Source organism: Micropterus salmoides, unplaced genomic scaffold, assembly GCF_014851395.1.
Source record: "Micropterus salmoides isolate LMB-PRFRI ecotype aquatic unplaced genomic scaffold, ASM1485139v1 Ms_hic_scaffold_11, whole genome shotgun sequence".
Taxonomy (NCBI): domain Eukaryota; kingdom Metazoa; phylum Chordata; class Actinopteri; order Centrarchiformes; family Centrarchidae; genus Micropterus; species Micropterus salmoides.
The window spans coordinates 13699432-13724365 of NW_024040152.1; the positions used below are offsets into that span (position 1 = coordinate 13699432).

General features: G+C 42.2%; 1 protein-coding gene across 4 annotated transcripts in view; it reads right to left on the reverse strand.

Annotated features, from left to right (window-relative positions):
- The window catches only part of cicb (capicua transcriptional repressor b), a 37796-nt gene extending 23018 nt beyond the window's left edge, over positions 1 to 14778 (reverse strand). For all 4 annotated transcript variants that reach the window (XM_038711039.1, XM_038711038.1, XM_038711037.1 and 1 more), the window contains exons 1-2: positions 14561 to 14778; positions 4662 to 8664 (exon numbers count right to left, since the gene is read on the reverse strand). In XM_038711039.1, coding sequence (XP_038566967.1) covers positions 4662 to 8535 — 3874 coding nt within the window. In that variant the 5' untranslated portion in view covers positions 8536 to 8664; positions 14561 to 14778. The remainder of the gene's footprint in view (positions 1 to 4661; positions 8665 to 14560) is intronic.
- Positions 14779 to 24934: the final 10156 nt, after the last annotated feature.

Consider the following 24934-nt stretch of genomic DNA (forward strand, 5'->3'; position numbering starts at 1 on the left):
GGTATGTTGACTAAAACGACAAAATAAGGAGACACCACTAAAGTGTTGGTGTGTTGCATGTGAGCTTGCTGAAGTTCCTCCTCTCTCAGTGGAAAGTGACACAAGCACACGTGCCCCACACAAACACACACACGCACACACACACACACACTACATGCGTGCACACGGGCTGCTATTTCTATTTGTGAATATTCTTGTTATGTACAGGCTACATCAGTGTGATGTTTGCTTTGTTGCCATGGCAACAGACGTTTGGCGCTCACACATCATATCCGGTACTCAATGATTGACGCTTGGTTACTCTGTCTCACACACACACAGCATGCAACGCACACGTGACACCATAAAAAAAAAAAAAAACGATCTCATCCTTCACCTTGTCACTGTTTTCTGCCTGTTCTTTTAACAGTTTTAATTTACAGGAAGTTACGAGGACGCTTGAAAAGACATTTAATTTACTTACTCATTAGCGTGTCTTATGTGGGAAAACACATACACACAGAGAACATACGCAGTGTTGTCTTAAAAGTGTGTGACAGTGTCAGTTGAGTAGCTTAACTGAACCAGGGGATTGATGCCTTATTTCTGAGTGAATTATAAAAACATAGACTATGTGTAGAATGTAGAATTATAATGTATGTAACATAGACAGGAAGAGAGGAACAACTCACAGACTACTTATTTCTGCATTGTATGAGGGGAGCACCCTTCGTCTTCTTACACACTAAATCTGCACTTTACTATATGATCTCTAAGGACACAGAACAATATTGGTTTCCTTAAATATCAACCTAAATTGTCAATATTGCACAGTGAATTAATTCACTCCTAATGAAATTTAAGTTCCTATCTGACCACTGCATCATACTAAACATTTTGTAAATAATACGTAATAATATTTTTTACTATACTAATTGCTTTAAAGGTAGTACCCTAGTGTTTTCCCTATCCCTGAATGGGTGTAATGGCTCATTATTGATGGATTGTTAATTCAGGCAGGATAACTTTTAATAATCTGGGTTTCAGTGGAGATTTTTTAGTTGAGTGTTTTCATCCTCACATCACATAATTCTGACCTAAAACGTATTTACTTTATGGCATAAATATGATCAAATTCATAGTGAGACTGATATTTAATGTGATGTGTTACTGTACCAATTCCTTTTTGTTTTTGTTAAACAATTCCCAATGACTCCAGAGAATAAAACTATTTTTAAAAGTAGATTTTTATGATATATTCTGACACAAACTATTTATAAAATAATTTCAAATGCTAACTTAACCATGAAAAACTATTTACTGTTTGCACATAATTTACAAACTGATAAGAAGACACTAACACCTACACAAACTTGCAAATTACAGACATAACCACACTTGTGATTGCACACATATGCGCACTGCTTTTTCCAACTGTCCCTCGTATTTCACACTCTCCTACAACCATAAGCTCACGCACCGTTTCTGAGACTACTGAAAACACCCACATGTGCACCTCACTCACAGATCTTAAAAATTAATGCACACGCACACTGGCAGGCGTGCATGCACTCACACAAAGAAATGCTATTCATTCATTCAGCATCCTTTAAGCTGAAAAAAAAAAAAGAGGATGTGAGGAGGGACCGTACACTCAAATAGACAGCGTTCCCCTTCCTGTCCACTTCTCTGTCACACTTGTGAAAGTCCATACAGCGATGAGTACATACACTGCAGGCAAAAGGCCATGGTGATACTATATGTGCGTATATAACAGAACTCAGATGCAGGCTCTTATTTTCAGCTGATGATGAATAATGCTCTCTCATAGACTCTCTCACACACACACACACACACACACACACACACACACGCACTTTATAGTAGAGCATATTTCTACACAGGAGCTTGAGAAACAAATTCTTCACACACCCACACATACACTGAAACTTACAACATATATCCTACATACATACACACACACACACATTTAGAAGCAACCCACCTCGGTATAACTGGCCAAGAATGCTGCCCGCACCTTGTTTCACTATATCGTCACATGAGTCACTAATAAACAAACAAACACATAATCATACACACGGCAAGAGTCAGCAGAAATAGTTTGTAGTGAGTAAGATGATTATAGTCGCTAGGGTCAGGAAGTCTCTCACACACACACACACACACACACGCATACTTATTATAGGCATGTTGGTCAGACTTTTTCAGAAATAAAAAACTGCAAGATTTGTATAAAACTTGCTGTTAAAACCTCCTCTTTTGCTCCTTCTTCTTCTTCATTCATCTTTGCCGTCGTCCTCTCTGAGACGTTCCTCATCCTCTTTCTGCTCTAATCCCCCTTTTTCTCACTCTCTCTCAAACAAAAAATCAAAAACAAGTTGATGGAAACAGTCCATAACTGGCCTACATAAATCTAGCCCACACTTTCCATACCCATTTTTGCTTCCGTCTTTAAATGTTAATTTCTTGTGTAGCACTGATTTTAAGCAGGGAACAACTATACTTCTTCACTCCTCCATCATTTTCTTTTTCTTCAAATTCCTTATTTTTTCTTATTGATCTTCTCCCATTCCTTTCTAATATAAATCCATGCTGTTGCATTGTGCCTCATTTATCTTGTCTATATAGTGTAGGTACGATTGCTACCACTCAGCCATGAAGTTTCTGTCTATAATGACTTGGAATATAAGAGGGACTCTTGAATATCAACAAAGATAATCCTGCATAACGCACAGTCTAATCCCTATGGAAAAAACAAAAACACCAAAGCATGCATGCCCATGCATACATTTTCTCTTTTGCACTTTCTCTCTTTCACAACCACACACTCTGAGACACACACATGAATACACAGAAATGATTTTGCATCCAGCTAGTGTGCCCATTTGCATTTAAATTCCAAACTTACAACAATTTAATTATTACTTTGGTAATTTTGTTTTCCTAATGACAGTGTTTGGCTCTTAAATATGATACGTAATGTAAACTAGTTCTTTTCCAAAAATCATCTGATAAACCAAGCTCCCTTACTCTGATTTACGGACGGATGGCACAGATTATTCTTCCCTCACTGAGTGCTGCTGACTAGTGAATTCAGTGAATATAGCGGATATAGTATTTCGTTTTCATCATCAGCAGTGATTACAACAAGCCTAGTCCTGACCTGGTGAATCACAGGTGCCTGCTCGAGGGCTTACATGGGTCACATGACCAGCCATTTAGTTTAGTGTTACCAGCAGACATGAGGATGGTGGACAGATGACTAGAGGAAGCCATATGGGACAACAGCATGTTGGCTAACAGGATCTTCTTTCACTGGGCATCAACACACACACACAGGTCGTGGCATGTTAATTTGAATCTAACCCTCTATTACACTGTGGGCTTTCTGAGACAAGTTATTAGGGAACATAAAATAAAAAAAACACTATACAGCAGTTTAAAACTTTTTTTGTTCAAAACAGCTTCAATTGTTGAGTGAATTGTTGTTTAGCTGAATTAGATTTATTTGATGAATGAAATACAATGTTGGCTGCTATTTAATAATCACAAAAAAATACATAGGGAAGCAAATCACTAAGCAAGATCTTTTCTATTTAAATATTTAATTTAACAGGAAAATTTCATTTTTAAATTAAGGCTTCAATAAATCTCCCTCTCCGATGTGTGTGTGTGTACAAAATAAAAAGAGGAGTTCATAAAGCAACATTTACACACAATTTGCCTAGTCTTCTCATTATTTTACTGTGTATGCCACTTGTAGTAGCTTCAAGTGAATTCACATTTACAGAACATCTTTTTTTTCTGTATCTCCTCTGGTACTTTACACGACGCAGCTGCATTATCACTGTATTTTTCTGTGGAGTCTTAGTTTCTGGGTAGAAGAATCATTGCCCTCATACCGCAAAATGCTTGTTAATCTGCTAGCTCAAGTCTAGCAAACAGAGCTTCCTTAGTCCGATCTGAGTTGACAGTGTGTGTGTGTGTGTCAGTAGTTGACACTACAGAGCCACACAGCAAACAAAAAAGACATAATTTAAAATGGTTTTAAAGGAAATCTGATTTAATTTCTTGACATGCAATAAAATTGCAAAATAAAACAAAAAACAGAGGGCTCCTAACCCCACACTACTGAGCTTTTCAAAAATTGGAATTCATAAAAAATCTGATAGGGGGAGAATGTTTTCTTAATTTTTCATATGTACAGAGCTGTAATTTGGTATGTCATAGGGGAATAAAGTTAAACTTCAGTCACATTTCAAATGTTTCAAAAAACTTTTAAAAAAATACCATTAATGGAAAGTCTACTTTCGGAGATTTTTGTGTGTTTGGGTACCGTGTAAAATACATTTTTCAAAGTAGTAATCCTAATTAATTTTCTATTCTAATCTATAATACTTTCTCATCGACAAGATACATTTACTTTTTAAATTTGTATTGGAACAGAGACTAAACATGGTTATCATGTGACTAGAGTATTTCCAAAGGTGCACAGAATACACCATTTAATATGCTTATCCCACACATCTCTTGTTTTCTAACTGCAGCTCAGTTCACAAATTGTAATTAAGTTCTCCATAGTCTCCAAGGTTTCTTCTCATTCCTTTAAAGTCACTGACCTCACATTCAAAATACACCAACACGTATGGAGCAATTCTCACCTGTGCCAGGACGTCCCATGATGATATCTTTACGTGGGACGGGATGAAGGCTTTCAGCTGGGAGGATCAAGGGCAGCAGAGCGGTGGGAGAAGGGTGACAGGGAACTGGCTGCTGAAGCTCACCCCCAAACCCTGTCCCCCTGTTCTCCTCTCGTTCCCCAGAGCTGTCTGTGCTACTTGGAGCTGGAGCTGTGACTGTTGTGCTGACGGTAACTGACAGGGCTTGCAGGGGAGTGGCAGGGGTAACAGTGGTGGACAGGGAAGAAGGTGTTGGGGACACAAGCACTAGAGTTTGGGCTGGGCTCCGCAAGAGGACGGTGCCATTGGGGACTGTGGCTGCAGCAGCATTAATGGGGACGGGAACCTGGAGGCCAGAAACTGGCTGAGGGGTAAGAGGTGTTAGGCCAGTGTCTTTAGATGTGGTGTTATCTGTCCCTCCCTCATTTCCACCACCTCCTCCTCCTCCTCTTCCCAAGGGACACTCTGTAAATTTTGCCAGTGGGACTTCGGGATTCCTCACAATGACAGGGGAGTCCCGCAAGGTCTGATGGGATACAGGGACCACACGACGAGGCCCTCCGTCTGGAGTGAGAGGAGAAGGAGGAGTTGGAGACACCAGAAGAGGAGGAGGGGAGACGGCAGTGGAGGACGGTGGCCTACTGGAGGAAGGGGTGGTCACTCCTCTGGGTCGGGAGAAGGTAGGTGTGTGTGTGCGGGAATGTGAAGCTGGGTTGTGGGGTGACAGCACCCTGAAAGAGTTGTTGAGGTCCCCCTGCTCCAGCTCTGTCTTGGGAGTGTAATCATGGTGGTGTGAGGGGAGTGGCGGTGGGGGAGGCGCATCAGGCTTTCGTTTGCTCGGGCTCATGGGGACTGTAAAGGTCAGGTTGCTGTGGAATGAGGGCTGGATGCCTGAAGTGTGTCTCTCCCTTTCTCCTCCTCCAGCTGAGGTTGTTACCTTGCTGCCCACTGTCCCTCCTCCCCCCGTCCCGCTGGGTTGCCTGTGCCTCCGGTGTTGCAGGACAGGGGAGGCAGTAATCGGGGAGAAGTTGGCTGGCCTGAAGCCAAAAAGTGGGGAAGGAGAGGGAGAGGGGGCAGGGGAGAAGGGCGACTGGTTGGAGATGGGAGAAAAGGAAGGGGTGCCAGAGCGGGAGCTCCCCAATGATACAAGCATAGTGGCGGCCTCACACTCATCAAAGTCAAAGCGTGACGACAGGTCATGGGGGAGGAGGGAGGGGAGGACCAAGCGGGGTCTGGAGTCTCCTCTGCTACTCGTTTCGCTGCTCTCTCTTGATGTGTCATCCCACTCAAACTCACTACTTGCTCTGCCCCGCAGGTCAGAGGGGGTGACTGTCCCTGAGCTGCTGCCTCCTCCTCCCCTCTCTCCCCCTGCTGCCTCCATCTCTTTGGTCCTCAGGGACAAGTGTCTAGAGCAGTATCCTCGACGCTGAGACTCCTTCATACAGCCCTCCCTGGAGCACAGCCTCCTCCACTGCTTACCATTGAACTTCTTACGGATACCATTAGGGGTGCACACCACATCGCCCTTCTTGTATTTCTGCTGAGCTAATGAAAGGGGAGTCCTGGAGCGAGAGGAGGTAGAGGAGGACCCCCCACCAGAAGTAGGAGTAGGGGTCTGAGTGGGAACGGTCTTTGACGGAGGTAGGTTTGGAGTGGCGTTGTTTATTTCAGACCCCAATGAGGCAGGGGAAGGGGGTGGTAGAGGACTAGCTAGGGTGGAGAGGTGCGGGGGTCCCAGACCCCGCACCACAGAGAGGTGGGGGGAGGAGGGAGGGTAGCCACTGGACTTGGAGATGATGTTTCTGTGCTGAGAGGTTCCAGCATTTGGTTTAGGACCAGCAGTGATGCTCATGTTAAAACGAGATACCTCAACGTCCTCTTCTGGAGTGTTTGGCTGTTTCTGTCTCTCTCCGTCAGAGTAGTTCTCTCCACAGCCACGAACTGTGCTGTCAGCTACACTAGAATGGGGTGGTGGATGTACGTTTCCATAGGGAATCCCTACTTTGACTCCTTCACTCGAAAAACCATGGCTCAACCTTGCTCCCCCTCCGAGCACCCCCATTCCAATACTCAACTGGCACACTTCCCTTTCTACCTCCATCTCCTCCCTCCGCTCTCTCTCCTCCCTTTCCCTCTCCCGCTCTCTCTCCTTGGCCCTCCCACCATCCAAATGTGAGACCTCCCAAGGAGGGGTGAGAAGTCTCAGACTTTGTCGGGACACCCACACTGCATGAGCATTAGCTTTCCTTTTCTCTTTCTCTTCCCCCACCCCTCCATCGTCCAGAGTCTTCCTGTCTTCACTCAGCAGAACCTGGTAAGGAAAAGAGACACCGGGGTGGGGGTCCACTTGAGTGACAATCCCCTCTCTGTACAGCAGAGGCCCTCCCTCTTCTCCACCATAGGGCACACACACTCGGGTCCCAACAGCCACAGGTGCCATGCCAGGTGGGGGGGCATCCAAAATGAACTCCACAGTGCTCTCAGTCCCTAATGACGATGTCATCACGGTTCCACCATGGAAAGGGTATTTAACAAGGGTCTCCTCTCCATGGAGCTGGACGTCAACAGTACCTCCACTCACCCTACGCACCACCCCTGGTCTGAACACAGGTGAGAAAGGGCATGAGTTTGTCTCCTTAACCCTTCTGACCCCTGTAGCCCCAACCCCACTCTCTATGGTCCTCTTTATCTGACGAGCAAGAACTCTCTGGTTTTTCATGCCTTTGGCCAGGGCTTCAGCCAGCCCCTCTGACAGACTGGCCTCTTTAGGATGCAAGTTATGGAGGGAAGCTGTGATGTGGGAGTTCTTTTGATGAAGGCTCGGCCCTGTTGCCTCCATCACATCCAGGTCAGCTGAGTGCTCACTAGCTGTATCAGTGGACGAGGAGCGCACTGAGTTAGGGGCCAACTCTGATTCATTTTCCCCAGATTGGGAATCTTTTTCCTGGGAATCTGCTGTCCTGAGGGCCCTATCCTCTGTAGAAACAAAATTGTTTGCTTCTGTAGCTTTACTATCCACAGTAAGCACTGATGGCTGATTACCTGAGCAATTATTACTTCTACTATTACTGCTATTGATAAAAGAACTATGGCTCCCAGCACTACTGTTACTACTGTTAGTTGGGTTGTTAATACCACTTGTGATGTTATTGTTACCACTATTGATGCTTAGATTAATGCTTTTATTAATGCTATTACTAATATTGTTACTACTCTTGAAATTATTATTGGGCATATTTACACTTTCACTGATTTTACTTTTAATATTGCAGTAACTGTTTTGTATGAGTGCAGAGTTGGAGGTAGGCATGGTAATCAGGGCACTTGCATTGTTAGCAAAGTGCTCATAAGTGTACTTTTTCTTGGGTACACGGGCCTTAAATGTGGCTGTTTTCCTACTAGAGACTGAGCCTAAGCTGGGGCTGTGATTGGTGGCCAGAGGGGGTGTGGCTGTGGAGAGCGGTCCTGGGGCAGAGGTAGGAATTGCTACAGTATCAGTGGCACTAACTACTACATTCGTCCCCACTATCATTATCTTCTCCTTTTCTGTCTTTTCTTCTTCCTTCTTTCCATCTTTCTCAACTGACTCCACAGGTTTCCTCAGCTCGGCAGACTGTTCACTCGTGGGGGTATTGCTGTTTGTGATGGATTCTTCATTAGAGTTGGTAGCTGTGGATGGGGTCTGTTTACGTGTGGAAGGAATGCTGGGTGTGTGCTGTGTGGTTTTGATGAGTGTCTCCTTCTTGACTCTTTTGGGGTCTTTCTGTTGGAGGGGCTGGGAGCCCCCTCTCCTTCTCCCCCCTCTGCCTCTAGTTAACGGGGGAGAACGGCCTTTGTGTTTCTTTAATGGTCTCATCTTTTCTTCACTGTTCACAAAGTGCTGCAGATTTTGTGGCGCTCCTCTTTTTTCACTTCTAAGGCACTCCGTTTTTTGTCTTTCTCTGCTTTTTCTTCTCTGCTGTCCTTCTGTCCTCTATTCTGCAGGCTGGAAAGGAAGAGGGAAAAGCAAAACGACAGGTGGTCATTTATTATCTTCATAATCAAAAATAGCTGAGAATAAAAATGACGTCATACCTGGAAGTGTGCTACACTGCACTGGCTATCACATTGGCTAAATGTCTGTCTCATTGACCCTCCTTGTCTGCCTGATCCACTAGTGTGTGTGTGCAAGCATGTCTGTGTGTGCTTGTCTATAGGTGCAAGTTTGTATACTCGAAACATAAAATCTTCCTTCCAACATTAGTTATCCAGCATGACTACTTCATGAAAATAAAGGTCATGATTGCTTTTGTTATAAAAAGCTGTATTCTTCTCAAGCCCTAATCATAGTTATATACATTTATATTTTGATAGTTATGAGGAATTACTTATGGGAATTACTGAGATTGAGATCTGGTTAACCTTGTGTGAGTATGATATCATGGTAATGTATAGTTGGTTAGTTTACTCAAAAATAAAGTGTCAGCAAAAAAAGAAAAAGAGCCAAAAGGACAATTAAAACAAAGAAACGTAAACATCCAAGGTCACTTGCTTCAGTTTGTCTCTTACAATACTCCAGTATCCAAACGTCTTTTAATGAGGCCTACATCTCTTTAGTTTCAAATGCACACAGAGACAAAAATGCTTTCACTTCATCTCTCTATCTAACACTCACTCACACACACACACACACACACTTAAGTCTCGTACTACAGGACGTCTGATCTCTTCATTTTACTCCCTCCAGCTACTTCGACATGCGACAGGGTAGCTTTCTCACGCTATGCATTATAGACTCGATGCTGCATGTTCAGCATCTGATCAAAACAGCGGCACAGAATTTACTTTGACTTCCATTAGGAGGAAAAGGGCTGGCTGTGGCCTGGGTGAGGTCACCCTACAACATGAGTGAGAGAAAGAGAAAGTGAGAGAGAGAGCGCGAGAGAAAGAGAGGTAGGCGTATGCGGCTGTTTGGCTGTTTGTTCAAATAGTTCTTGTTCTTGTGTAGTCATTGGGAATTTCCACAGTCATTCTAGCACTCGCTGGACCTCTCTCACTCTTTCTTGATGTCCCAGTCTTTCCCAGTCGTCTTTTGTCATTGTCTCACTGATACTCACACACACACACACACACACACACACACACACACACACACACACACACATTTCTACAAAAAGACAATATAATTGGAATAATCTGCCATGGTAAAATACGCCCAAAATGAGAGAAATTAAAAGGCTGGAAAAGGATCAGGCACAATCACTGATGCAAGATTACAGGCTAAATGCAGTTACACACACACACACACACACACACACACACATACTTACACACTCGTACACAGACGTGTGCATATGTGCTCCCCTCGTCTAAGCTCGGCAAATCACCAACATATGAAAATGCCTGCTTTCTTACAAATACAGACAAAAACACACGGGCACATTTATATGGTACACATACTCACACTTCCTGTCCTAGTCACTGGAAAAGTTCGTCACACACACATAAGGTGACCTTGTCGTTAACCGTTTGTTTGCTGTAACAAGCAATACACAATATAAACCAGTAACACACCAGTTCCACTTCCTGCAGTATGGAAAATAATTTCTTCCTGGTCCTGAAATGACTAATAAACAACCCAAGTCATTCACACTCACACTCATCATTGACTCCATTTTGACCTCACACAATACAATATACAGTATTAACTGGCAAAAGGGTTTCATTTTCATTACTGAATCATAATTGTATCAGTTTTTTTGTCAAGGATTGTAAATACACAGTAGTGAAATATACACATATTACTACAAAACTGTTCCTAAGTATGTGTAACCGAAGAAGATAAGCACCATTTACTTCATGTTAAAAAAGCAGATACAAACGTTTTAAGACATCTCTGATCTTTTTTAAAGTAGTTTGAGTTTAATAATAATTATTGCATCTTATTAATACAAAATATTGGATGTACTTTTGATATTAGTGCAGAAAAGAAAACAAATATTCCTCATTACCAATAAGCAGACCATACGGTATATTACGTACCATTAACAAAAACAAAATAAAGAGAAGAACATAAAGTGAAACTTCATATACAGTCTATTACTCACATTCTAATTAAAATTCAATGTATAGGCCTAAGCAGTCCAGAAGAAAGAAAACTCTGACTGCAGGAATCTACCTCCTACCAGTACCCCTTCACTAGAGTAGACACTAAGGTCTGGACTGGGAGTGCTGGTCTTGCAGAGTAGTGCACTGGAAAAGAAAGGAGTCAGGGCCACTAGGCTGACCGACTGATTAATTGAATGACTCAGGAGGATCTGATCTTAGCTTAGAAAAATGCATTTAGTCATGCCCATGGCCTCCTAAAATGCTTCACCATTTTGCTGATAAGCCAGTGACAGGCACATGTGTGTATTCACATCCTGTAACTTTGAAGACACTGGACAGAGTTTGTGCAAGTAGATAACAGAGGAGATTCAGAATTAGACAATGACCTATCTTTATTTTTGGTGCTGAAAATTTGGAGTTTGCAACCATTCAAAAACTATTTATTTATCACAGAAACCCTCAGATGTTTTTGTTATCAAGAATTAAATTGTGGAAAAAAAATTTCAGCCATCTGAACCCCTTTGTGAGTCCACTGTGGAAAACCACGTGTAGACAAGCAATCATCTTATGAACAGAATTTAATTTGAAATTCCAGACAAAATACCAATGTTGCCAAAGACACCAAGTATGTTATACTAAATCACAGGGTTTGTGAAGTTTTGCATGAAGCAGCTATAATTTCAGTGCTGCCATATAGTAAATGGCATAGGATTTTAACATATCATAGTCCCAATTTCCCGCACAATGTGTGCTCAACAAACATACCCTAAATTGCAGACCTTTAACTCTGATGCCAAGAGCAAATCTAAATCAAGCTCTCTTCTTCCTGGGTGCTATTTTAGTGCTTTTACAGTGTTAATCAAGAATTAGGACCAAAAATATAAAAGAAATTGTTAAACAAATCCTGATTGTCCTCTGGGCTGAATCCAGACGTAACAGAGAGGAACTCTGTCATAATTTAGGTAATTCAAGACGTCTAGACCTTCCAGCATTTGAGCAGGTTAAGACTGAGATATTTGCTGGTCTGTTCTAAAGCGACTGTAAATCCTGAACAGACAGATATTATTGACGGCTATCGTCTCCATGGCGTTGGACTGGACTCCTCCTTAAACAGCTAAAAGCTGTTGTTTCACCCAATGAACATGGAGCACACAAGGTAAACCCCCTCCACATAGCAACATCAAACTTTACACACACACACACACACACACACACACACACACACACACACACACACACACTAAACGCTCTCCCTGGAATTTACAGTGCAGTCATGCATAGACTGTTAAAATCTCCCTTGGACCTATATATTGTCTCATGCATTCATTGTGGCATATAAACATACACACACATATATGAAGGAGCTCACACTCTGTCCGGTATAAGTTCAGCTTTTCTGTAAAAACAAACATAAATAAAAATGACTTTTATGATTCTTAATAAAAATGACTTAATAATTCTTAGATTAAATATAAACATTTTCATACAAACAGCACCTTAATGGTGACTTCTTAGCAGGTTGGATAGGGGTGCATGTATGCGTCAAACACACACACACACACACACACTCACAGATCCGTCATTCATAAGGAAATCTAATCTCAATGTCAACACCACGAGAAGAAAAAGTTATAGCCTACAGTATTTATTACAGGACTATACAACCCTAATAAACCTCCACCTTGATGCCAGTTTATTCAGTCATTCGTTGAGAATTTAGCCTATGCCCCACCGCACCATGGCAAAGGATGTGCGCGCGTGTGTGTGTATGGTTGATGTGGGGGCATTTGAGCTGGTTAGTATACAAGGTGTATGACTTCTATATATGTCTTCAGGTTGTGTCTACCTTGTTCAAAGCTGCATTTACACTATATGTCAGTTTGAGTGTATACGTATATACCAGGCACACTGCAGCTCATCCCTCTCCTAAAAGCATTTTATGGGTGTCTGTATGGCCGCAGGGCTGCAGTGACGAGGACAGAGATGGAGAGAGAAGAACGTGCAAAGGTACAAAAGAGAAAGACAGCATCCAGCTGTGATGGTGAAGCCTACCGTGGCCCTTGTACACTCCAGCATGGCAGGGCAGCTTTGCCCTTAACTGGGTCACCGGGGAACACACTCACACATGAAACAGCAAAAAAAAGAACATGCTCTCTGTTACACACACACACACACACACACACACACACTTTGGTTCATGCGCTCATTAGTGAGTATGTGATCATTCATGCAACATGACACAAGTAAAAGAAAACATTTCGTTTGGTATTTTAGGTGTAACAAGAGAGCGAGCTGTGATATGCCAGCATGCAAGTGTGTGACTGCGCTTGTTATGGAGAACATCCATTGTGACGTAGTATGAATACTGGCAGCTGTTTAGTGGGTGGCATAACTGACTGTAGATATCATATCAATAAAATAGACACATGGAGGCCTGGAATTTGTGCATTCTGAACCCATATTGATCAGGAGGCTGTAGCATAGATCAGAGGTGACTGCTGCTGTTTGGGACCAAATGGCAGAACTGCCAATGCCACATCAATGGGCAACTGCTCTACAAGCTATGCAAACATGACCTACACCATCAGGGATTTGCCTTCTGCATAAACAGGTGTAATAGCCTAATAAGGACATGCCACAGTGTATATCTGCAGAACAGGTGAGGACACTTTGAAGTCCAAATGTCAAAAACAAGTATTACATTCCTATAACTGAAAATATACCCAAAGAGAAATATGACCAAACTGTTTAACACTGCCCAGTCAGGGATGTCAACGCTGCATCGACACTGATGGCAGTGCAGAAAAAGTGGAGTGTCGGCGAGAGAAAAAACGAAAAAACACCGAATGCATCCTTAGCTTCTTTGCGCTGATCTCTGCGAGTACTACGAGAGGCGCCGCACAATGTCAAAGGAGTATTATGACTCGAGGCAGTCAGCCGGTCTGCTCTGCTGTACGGTGCTCGGTAACAAACACACACAACCGGTTTAAAGTGACGTTTTATTATCCCAACTAGACAGGTCTAAATTTTTCCCCGCACAATGATGTGTGACATGCAAATATCCACTACAACGCCTCGTGTTTATATACGCAACCACTCCAGAGAAGCTTCCTTAACGGAGCCAGTAAGGTGACACTGTGCCTATGTGATTTTTAAAAACTTGGAAAAAGCAGGAATCTTCCCGATGGTGTTTCGCTCTAGTAAGCAGCTCAGTAACGTTAGTAGTGGTGGTTGTAGTAGTCGTAGTACGCGACGGTAGCAGACTACTAGTACCCACATAATGACACAGTCAGCCAGACCACAAGGAAACGGGATGTTATTCGCTCTCTTGTTGTTTTCCAATTACTCCCGAGTCCATTTTATAAACACCAGTCGAGCTTGCGTTGATATTAGTAAACATTTTAGGGCTGCAGTGCTGCAAATAGGTCGATTGTTTTTACTACGCTAGCGCTGCTCTACGCAAAACTCGACAACTAAGGTCAAGGAAAAGTGCTCAACATTAACCGCAATACTGTGATATCACCCGAGGAAAGCTAAAATGTCTCTAAGTCGTTCGTGGGACTGCGGTAAAACATTTGAGAAAGTTTTTAGGCTGTTACACCCCCACCCCTCCCCTTTCTCTCGGCTCTTCCTCGCCTCGCGAGCGGTGTCACTCCATTTCTTCGGACGGTAACGGAACAAACGATCGACCGTTAGCAGTTGGTTCTCGTCTCGTGCTAACTCGCTGCTCCTGAAAATGGAAAATTCATGTCAGTCGAGATTCACTACCTTTTTCTAACTTAGTTTCAACTCACCCCAACAGAGCTTTTCCCCACGCCAGAGAAAGATTTATTTGCTGATGAGGAGGCTCGCATTGGTCTCGGTAACATCCCCTGGCTGTCGGCTTTGACGACTGTGCGGTCCGGGCTCACACTTTACTTTTCCTCCGCAAAACATGTCTTTCCCCCACAGAAACTCAAAGAGGGATATAAAAAACTATCGGTCTTCTTTTCCACTACAGTCACAAAATGGTGAATGAACCACTAACAGCTGGGTGAGTCGACCAATCAGAGGTCGCTGACAGGTACAGTAGCCAATCAGCGCCGGTGCCACAGATAAGAGGGCGTGGCGGGCTGTCAAAGTCCTGTTGACAGACGGGGGGATCCAGCCAATGGCGGCGGGATGCTGAGCCAGACCGGTGTAATGTCCCAAACTTTACAGTATCCAATAAGAGCTTTGGGAACCATAGGAACAGCATGAGGGAGGGCCGAGAGGAGGGAGCAAATAACTGAGAGCCAATAGAAAGGCACAAATGCCCCCTCCCCTTCTGAAAAGGAGTATGTTTACCATAATTGACAGCACAAGTGCCATCCCTGAGCAGACGGTGAGAATGCATCAATCTGACTGCTTGTCCAGAGAGAAGGTGGTGCAGCAGGAATAAAGCACCACAATGCAGTTATTTCTACCCATGTGGTCCATCATCCAAACTGTTGCAAAGTGCATTTTAATGGTTCTTTTGTATAATTATTTAGGCAGACAGAGTGAAAGCTTGGACACAGGAGGAAAAATGGGCATGAGAGCATGTTTAAAAAGTTTGCTTCGATGCTGGACAACTCATATGGTGCAGCCGACGCATCGATGCCCCTCGCAAACCGCTCTCCCTCTCCCTTTTCTCTCAGCAACAGACGCTCGCTTTCTCCGCTGTCAGCCAATCACAGGGCAGCATCCCGCTGGCTCTGACGTCGGTAATCTCTCCACCCCGCCCACTCCACTGAAAGTGAATGGGACCGGGCTAGGCTGACGTCACTTCACCAGCAGGCGATTGGGCAGGTGTGCGACGTCTCGCGGCCAATGGGTGCGCGCGGCGGTGATGTCATCAATAGTGTTGCCACCAGCTGAACCTAGGGGGCGTGGTCTGGCGTAAACTCGGCTAACCCCGTGTTTGTAACTTGCAGGCAGTGGTGGAGACAGGAGACAACCGGTGTGCTAAGTACTGACTGAAAGATGTGCATGTTTGAGATGATGGCACGTGTGTGAAACGGGAATCCTCCACGTGTGATCAGTTTGGTTTATAACATATGTATTGTGACCTTTAACCCTTGCATAGACAAAGGGATAGAACACTACCTAGCACGAAAGGTAGTGATATAATAGTGCTATAATAGTAAACATTACATAATCCCGTGCTCTGTGTGTAGTAGAAGACCAGACTCATGCTGAGACCGCCATGCGGAAGCTTACAGGAGCAGCGCCTCCTGACGGTGTGTTCTGATGCATACATGCTGATCCCTCATCACACTCAATGACGGGAAAGAAACGATGTGTAGACCTAAAAACAGAAGAAAGTTCTGACTAAGAGAAGCAGTATATTTTGTAAGAGTATGTCTACCACTTATGTGTGCTTGTTTGTGTTTTTATACGTGAGTGCGTGTGTGAGTGTTGAGAGAGAGAGAGAAAGAGAGAGAAGGCTGAAAGGTGATTAAATAGATGGAGAGTGACATCTAGTTGTAATTGTTCAACACTGCAACTTTGTGCACAACAATTTGTGCACATAGACGTCTCAAGAGGTACTGTGTTTTACTCAGGATTCCACTGAAACATCAAAACAACCAAAAAAAAACCACAACTCTGGTATTTCTACTTTTTTGGACTTTTTCTTGAACTTGGCTTTTATTGTGAGACACCGGATAGTTTCCCCCTTTTCAGGCCTTAAGAAATTCACATTAAACAGTTAACTTAAATCAATTAAAACCAAAAAGGTTTGGGGTCCACTACTCTGTAATACACTTTTTCAATCAGAAGATATTTCATTCTTCTACAATAACTTTTTTTTAGTTTACTACATAGGTCCTTATCAATCTCTCATCATGTATGTATGTCCTCTGTCAATCCCACAAGATTTTTCATTCCCAATGAGGAGACAGATATCTGCAGCTCAAAATCAGGAAGATGGAAGCTCTCATACTGGGTTTACAAAGTAAAAATCATCATTATTATTATTTCTGAAGTCAGTACTGATACTGATGTTTTAGAGGTTAAACATCTAATAAAGATATACTGGCTGAAATTCCTTTTTTTTAAGATAAGAACACAACATTTCGGATAAGGATGGTTGAAATTTGGTTATTAAAGAATTGTGACCAGGATATGTACTAAGCAGGGCATTTTACAGACAAAAAAAACTTGTGTGCTCACTGGTGGACAAACTATGTAATAGAAAACCTGTTTCTAAACTGCCTAAACAAATCTTTCTAACTGCAGTCTCTTGATACTTGTTTGTAGACATACCTTATCCTGATACCAGCAGCCAGTATACAGTATATCGACCTGGCCAATTTATCAGTCGGGGTCTGGAAAAAAACATGTAAAGATATGTAGATGCAGTCCTACGAGCTCTAAGTACAGGTTCAAATCAAGCTGCTGCACAAGAGAGGGTGGTAGATTGTCTTTTTTGATTGCAATTTTCTCTGTTATATGAATCAGTGGAAGGAAGGAAGGCAGGATTATAAAATTGACCATAAGGATACATACTATCTGTATTGTTTGTACGACTTGTAAAATTTCAGGATAAAAAATCTTAACAACTACTGGATGGACTGCCAAGAAGTTTAGTTTAGTTTAGTTTAGTTTTAGTTTAGTTAGTTTATTTGTTTAGCACGTTTGGTACAAGTCCAGAACAATGCAAGGAGGGAACGAAGCCAGACTAGGCTTGTACAGAGTTCCACTCCTTTTCCCGCACGGGGCCGCGTAACTAGTTTGGTTCAGAGATTCATTTCTGCGTGTCTGCCTCAGTATGAACCAGCACATCCTCATGTAGAAAGAATAGTTCCATAGTTGATGTCAGCAAAACAACCTATATAAGTGAACTGTAGTAAGTTTGGTGATCCCTTAGCATTAATCAAGAGGCATCATTAGAAATTTCAAATGTTGTTGATGAAATGTGCTTAGTTGTCATGGAGAAACCTCAACTATCCTCCCTCAAATACCCTCTAGCCATGAAGTATTTAGGTTGGTCGGAGAAAAAGCTAGTAAGTTGACCTTGAGTTTGTTTTAAAATTTTTTTTAGTTATTTTTGGCCAAACTACTGTGCCAAAGGTCAAGAATGAAAGTTCACACTCAACCTTTATTATGTCTCTTATCACTAATTTTATACAGGTGTTACAATTGTTGCTTTTGTTTATATAACCTTCTATGACTACAATATATAATAATCTACAATCTTTCTTCTTTCTGTATCCAATAACTATTTGCTATAGGGGCTCTATTGTCCCACTATGAGGATCAATAAAGTCTCATCATATAACTTTTAAAGTCGATTCTTTTTCCTTGCATACAATCCAAGCGACCGCCCCACCTCGTTAGTAAGTTGCCCCCTTTCTGTTTCCCCAGCTCTGCTCTACTCCCATCTATGGGAGCCTGACCTCTGACCCTCACCTTTCACCTTTTCTCTGTGTGCTCATCACTGGTCTGTCAGTCAAACACCAGACCCCCCCCCCCCTCCTGCTGGGCTCTGCTGTCAGGCACAGACAACAGCAAAGGAAAACACAGAGAGGGGAGAACTGAAGAAACGTTGTGAGTCTGGAAGAAAAGAGAGTGGAAGAGCATGATATGACAGAGGGGCAAACTAATGACTAATAATATAAACTTAAATTAAATTAAAACTAAAAGTAAAAAGTAAATCTTATCTTTTCAACTGTCCACACAAAGGCAGAACCACATCAGGAATGTCTCTAACCTCAGACCCTCACCATGACCTCTCACCCAGCACAGTTTGACCACGCATGTCCTATCAAACTCTGGACAAGTGATGGAGAAAAGTGAAAAACTGCAAGGTTCTCAAAGCAACAGCTTTGCAGTCATGGAGATGCTGCGCTCCAATAAAACATTCAAAACCAACAATAAAAATCATATTCCCAGGGTTCAGTGTGGATTTCAAGTGTACTGCCTTAAAGTCATGCACCCTGTTTCATCTGAAAGCCAGTCTTTAGCAGTCCCGGCAGCTATGAATTCTTGATATCTAAAGGAATGGAGTATTCAGAGATGGTCTTGGATTTTATATATTTAGCAAAGACACATCACTTTCAGATGACACACTAGCAGCATGGCTGTATGGATGGTTGGTCCACCACTTTGGTCCAGACTGAAATGTTTCAACAAATATTGTATGGATTGCCATGACATTGTGTACAGACATTCATAGTGCCCAGAGGATGAATTCTAATGTCTTTGGTGATCTCCTGACTTTTCCTCTAGCGCTACCATGAGGGTTTTGTTAAATGAATCAACAATTTCTGAATGGATTGCAATCTCTTTGTGAAACTTGGTACAGACATTAATGTCCTCCTCAGGATGAATTGCGATAACTTGGATCTCGTTCTCTTTCGTCATCCATCATCACAATTTTAATTTGTCTAATACTTTGGTTTATGACAAATACCTGCAAAAACTCCCACCGACATTTCCACCAACCTCATCTGTACTTATATTTAGTGCTAATTAGAACATGTTAGCATGCTAATATGCAGACCAAACATGGCAAGTTAGCATCAGCATGTTAGCTTTGGCTTTGTGAGCGTTTTAGCATACGGACATTAGCATTTAGCTCAAAGCACCACTGTATTAAAGAGCAGCTTCACAGAGCTCCCAGAGCATGGCTTTAGACTCTAAGGAGGACTTTAATATAAAATTTTAATATCTAATACCTACTATCTGATTTTATCATCATATTTGGCCTATAGGTTGTATGATTTTGATTCTTGTCAAATTTCAAAATTTCAGTTTTTAGCCATCAAACTTCCACAGTCCACTTAAGACTTAGGCAAATTCAACAAAAGCATTTTTATGTAATGGGCCGAGAGCCTTTGAATAGATTTGTATGTTTTGTTTTTTTCCACTGAACTTGTGCACTCTTTACCTGGGGCCTTTAGGGACAGACTGTTTAATTGAAGGAATGGAAAGGCTCTTTGTGTATCAAGTGTCAGAAGAGGACAAGTCCTCTTCTGTAGCTTACAGGAGGAGGCAGCTACGAGTCGTGGTATCTAATAATGTCTGATAAATGCTGCACCCTGACCGTGCAAAATTAAGGATTTAAGGAAGATCCCGCTAGCACACACTGGTATTAAACCTGGGAATAAAAATATATTGTGTAAAGGGATATCACCACAAAAGAAATGTAGACAAAAATGTATAAAAGTCTCTCTATCATACTTATTCTGAAGTGAGAGCATATCATACCATCAGAAAGTCTAACAGAGGTGCCACAGAAGTCCATCATCCATATAACCTGCAGTATGGAGAACAGTAGGCCCTTGTGCTCACTGCATTCTTGTTCACAGTAACTTTAAACCACTCAGCTGTTCCTCAGGGTCCACGTCATGTCCCAGAGCTGAAGACAGGACTCTCATGGACAGGCGTCCTTGGACACACAGATTTCTGACTGTATTAGAGACAAGATGAAGAATTTCAAACCGGCGCACCCCCTTTGCTCCAAATGTGATGTGTTTGGAAATGTTAACATAAAACGTAGTTTATGTAATTGCCACCTCATGTTTAAATTGTCAACAGAAAATGGAAATTACAAATCATCAAATCGCATGGTCCCTTTAGCCCATCCTTAAGGTACCGACTGATTTAGTGAACAGAAAGGATAATGTTTTACTGTGTGATTATGTTTTAGTTGGATGAATGAAGAGCAAGTTGGTGTGTTACTAGTTAATAAGTAAGGAGTGACTGAAAGCAGCAGAAACAATCTGATCCAAACAAAAACAAACATCTAATTCCTGTTAAATGTCAATTTATTAAATGAAACAATTTATGAAATACAGCTGAATAATATGCAGTGCAGTATTTCAACAACAGAGGGAGACATTCAGTATGAAATAACTAAGCAGAGGGGGAAAAGTAAAGCTTTTTTGTTTTGATGGTGTATGAAAAGCCATGTTAGGCCTATTTCATTAAGTCTTATTCACCCCTCACAAATCAGGTCAGTCACTGACATTTCAGTCCCCTACGTGAGAGGAAAATGAATATGATATTTCTTTTGGGGTCAAATAGGTCGAATAGAAAGATTGGCGGGAAGGAAGGAGAAAGCGGAAATAGAAGCACCAGAGTTTCAAACAAACCACATCAATGTGAGCACACACTAGTCTGTGCTCTGCGCCGTCACTGTGAACGTACCTTACTCCTGTGCGGTGCAGCTTTTCTCTGTATGGTGGAGGATGTGGTGAACTTACTAGCATGCCTCCGTTTGTCACCGTACCATAACTCTCACAGAAGATGCAACAGTCTAGCATGTGTGTGTATGTGTGTGAGTGCATTCACAAAGGCTTCTTGCTGTGCAGCATGTGCATAATGCATAGGTTGTGGTTATATGTGGAGCACAGAGCCGGCTCTGCATAGAGTTCCGCGAAAGCAGGCGCTAAGAGGAAGCGAGGGAAGAGGGATGTGGCACAGGTGAGAGAGTACAGTGGTTCCTGTGGTCTCTGTCTTTCTGCCTCTCTCCTCTGCTGTGAATGGAGCACCTGGATGACCTGGTGTGCCAGTAATGGGGGCCAGGAATCTCTACACACAGACACAGACCAAGATCAAGGTCAAAGAAGGTAAAACCAGGTTACATGAGTCATATGTCCCACACTGACATATTAGAACCTTTTGTGTCAGTCAGTAATTTTAAGGACTGCCTGGTGACCAATATTTTTCATTGGCGACCCCTTAAAATGAATCAGCGTCCTCTTGTGACCTCTCATCATTGGTTGAGTATGTTCATGACTTGCAAGGAGTTCAATTACGGTTTCACAGATGAAAGCACGTTCTCACTGAGCACATGTGACAGACGTGACAGAGTCTGGAGACGCCGTGGAGAACGTTCTGCTGCCTGCAACATCCTCCAGCATGACCGGTTTGGCGGTGGGTCAGTAATGGTGTGGCGTGGCATTTCTTTGGGGGGCCGCACAGCCCTCCATGAGCTCGCCAGAGGTAGCCTGACTGCCATTAGGTACCGAGATGAGATCCTCAGACCCCTTGTGAGACCATATGCTGGTGCGGTTGGCCCTGGGTTCCTCCTAATGCAAGACAATGCTAGATCTCATGTGGCTGGAGTGTGTCAGCAGTTCCTGCAAGAGGAAGGCATTGATGCTATGGACTGGCCCGCCCGTTCCCCAGACCTGAATCCAATTGAGCACATCTGGGACATCATGTCTCGCTCCATCCACCAACGCCATGTTGCACCACAGACTGTCCAGGAGTTGGCGGATGCTTTAATCCAGGTCTGGGAGGAGATCCCTCAGGAGACCATCCGCCACCTCATCAGGAGCATGCCCAGGCGTTGTAGGGAGGTCATACAGGCACGTGGAGGCCACACACACTACTGGGTCTCATTTTGACTTGTTTTATGGACATTACATCAAAGTTGGATCGGGCCTGTAGTGTGGTTTTCCACTTTGATTTTGAGTGTGACTCCAAACCAAGACCTCCATGGGTTGATAGATTTGATTTCCATTGATAATTTTTGTGTGATTTTGTTGTCAGCACATTCAACTACGTAAAGTATTAGAGTATTTAATGAGATTATTTCGTTCATTCAGATCTAGAATGTGTTATTTTAGTGTTCCCTTTATTTTTTTGAGCAGTGTATTATGAAAAATAGAAAGGATGGATTTAAATGAATAATGCATAATGAATAATAATGAATAATAATAATGCATGGCGTTAGATCTACTACAAATTGTCAACATGTCTCTCCTCTCAGGTTTTTTCCCACAGGCCCTGAAAACTGCAGTCATTAAGCCACTCTTAAAAAAAGAGCAATCTAGACAGTTCACTAATGAGCAATTATAGGCCCATACCAAATCTCCCATTTTTAAGTAAAATAATTGAAAAAGCTGTTTTTCAACAGCTTAGTGCTTTCTTGGCACTAAATAACTGTTTTGATGTCTTCCAGGATTTCGACCAAACCACAGCACTGAGACAGCTCTTGTTAAGGTCTTCAATGACATCCATTTAAACACTGACAGTGGCAGAATTTCAGTCTTACTATTATTGGATCTCAGTGCTGCATTCGAGACAGTTGACCACAACATATTACTAGACAGACTTGAAAACTGGGTTGGACTTTCTGGCACAGTACTAAACTGGTTTAAATCTTACTTAAAGGACATGGACTACTTTGTGTCTATAGGTAATCACACATCTGAGCTAACAAAAATTAAATGTGGAGTTCCCCAAGGCTCCATTCTGGGGCCTCTTTTGTTTAACATTTACATGCTCCCACTGGTTCAGATTATGAAAAACAACAAAGTATGTTACCATAATTATGAAGATGACACATAGATTTACATAACCATATCACCAGGGGACTATGACCCCATACAAGCGCTGAGTAACTGTATTGAACAAGTCAACGGTTGGATGTGCCAGAATTTTCTTCAAATAAACAAAGATAAAACTGAAGTTATTGTTTTTGGAGCCAGGGAGGAACGATTGAAAGTCAGTGCTCAGCTTCAATCTATAATGTTAAGAACCACAAATCAAGCCAGAAATCTTGGTGTAGTCATGGACTCAGACCTGAATTTGAGGAGCCACATTAAGACAATTACAAAGTCAGTCTACTATCACCTGAAGAATATATCAAGGATTAAAGGACTTATGTCTCAGCAAGACTTGGAAAAACTTATCCATGCATTTATCTTTAGTTGACTCGACTACTGTAACAGTGTCCTTACAGGGCTCCCTAAGAAATCCAGCAGACAGCTGCAGCTGATTCAGAACGCAGCTGCTCGAGTCCTCACTAAGACCAAAAAAGTGGATCACATCACTCCAGTTCTGAGGTCTTTACATTGGCTTCCTGTATGTCAAAAAATTGATTTCAAATCCTGCTGTTAGTTTATAAAGCACTAAATGGTTTAGGGCCAAAATACATTTCTGATCTTCAGCTTCGTTATGAACCATCGAGACCTCTCAGGTCATCTGGGACAGGTCTGCTTTCTGTCCCCAGAGTCAAAACTAAACATGGAGAAGCAGCATTCAGTTATTATGCTCCGTATATCTGGAACAAACTCCCAGATAACTGCAGGTCTGCTGAAACTGTCAGTTCTTTTAAATTAAGACTCAAAACTTTTCTTTTTACCATTGTTTTTAATTAAATATTTACACGGTGAGAAATGAATAGGTAATTGAGTAAAAAGATAAAGAGAGTGAGATTGAACAGAGTGAAGGAAGTGGTCTTAAATCTGAGTGATTTGCAGGAACCTCTGTCCACCTGTAAACGCGCAAGTGGGTCCAGAGTATAACTGGAATTAAAGTGGCCTGCGGACAGACATGTCCTGATTTCTCTGTAGTGTCCGAGGGTTTTTGGAGTTTCAGTGGACCCAAAGATTGCTATGGACCCGAGTACAGACTAGCTAGAGAGAGTAGATTAAGTGTACTTATCTGTTTATTCTCTTTTCAAAATAATTGTAACTCAATTATTTGCTCAACCCCTCAGCCTGTTTTTATTATTATATTTAACTCTTTTAACCCTGATTGTACACTGCACTGTAACTTTTACTGTCCTGCTTTACCCTGTTTATTATTATTATTATTATAATTATTATTTTTTAATCCTGTTTTTATTTTCTATTTCACCAAAATTATATTTTAATGTGTATTTTTTCAATTTCCCTATTTTGCTTTTATGTTTAATGTAAAGCACTTTGAATTGCCTTGTTGCTGAAATGTGCTATACAAATAAACTTGCCTTGCCTTGCCTGATTTAAAATATCAGATACATTGCTTACTTTACTGAGAAGTTTATTCTGCATATGTGACTGGCAGCGAGACCCCCCCCTACACCTCCACCTTGGCGGCTTCCCTGGTCCACAGACAGGAATATATACACCTGCCAAAGAACTCAAAACAGCCTCTGTGGTAGTTCCTGCTACATTAGGTGTTATGACCACATTTTGCGATGATAAAACACACATGCACACACAGATTTTAACTAATGTCTTATAGTTGACAAAATCTGTCCACAGACATATAAGCAACTAGCAAAGTACTCAAAACCACCTCTGTTGTAGTTCCCGTAGGTCACTCCAGGTCCACATTTTGCCATGATAACACACACAGAGTCACAAGGTATTGGCTGGTATTTAATGTCTAATTAATTTAATTTTTGCACTTAACTACAGGATTAAAATGTCCATCTATTAAAA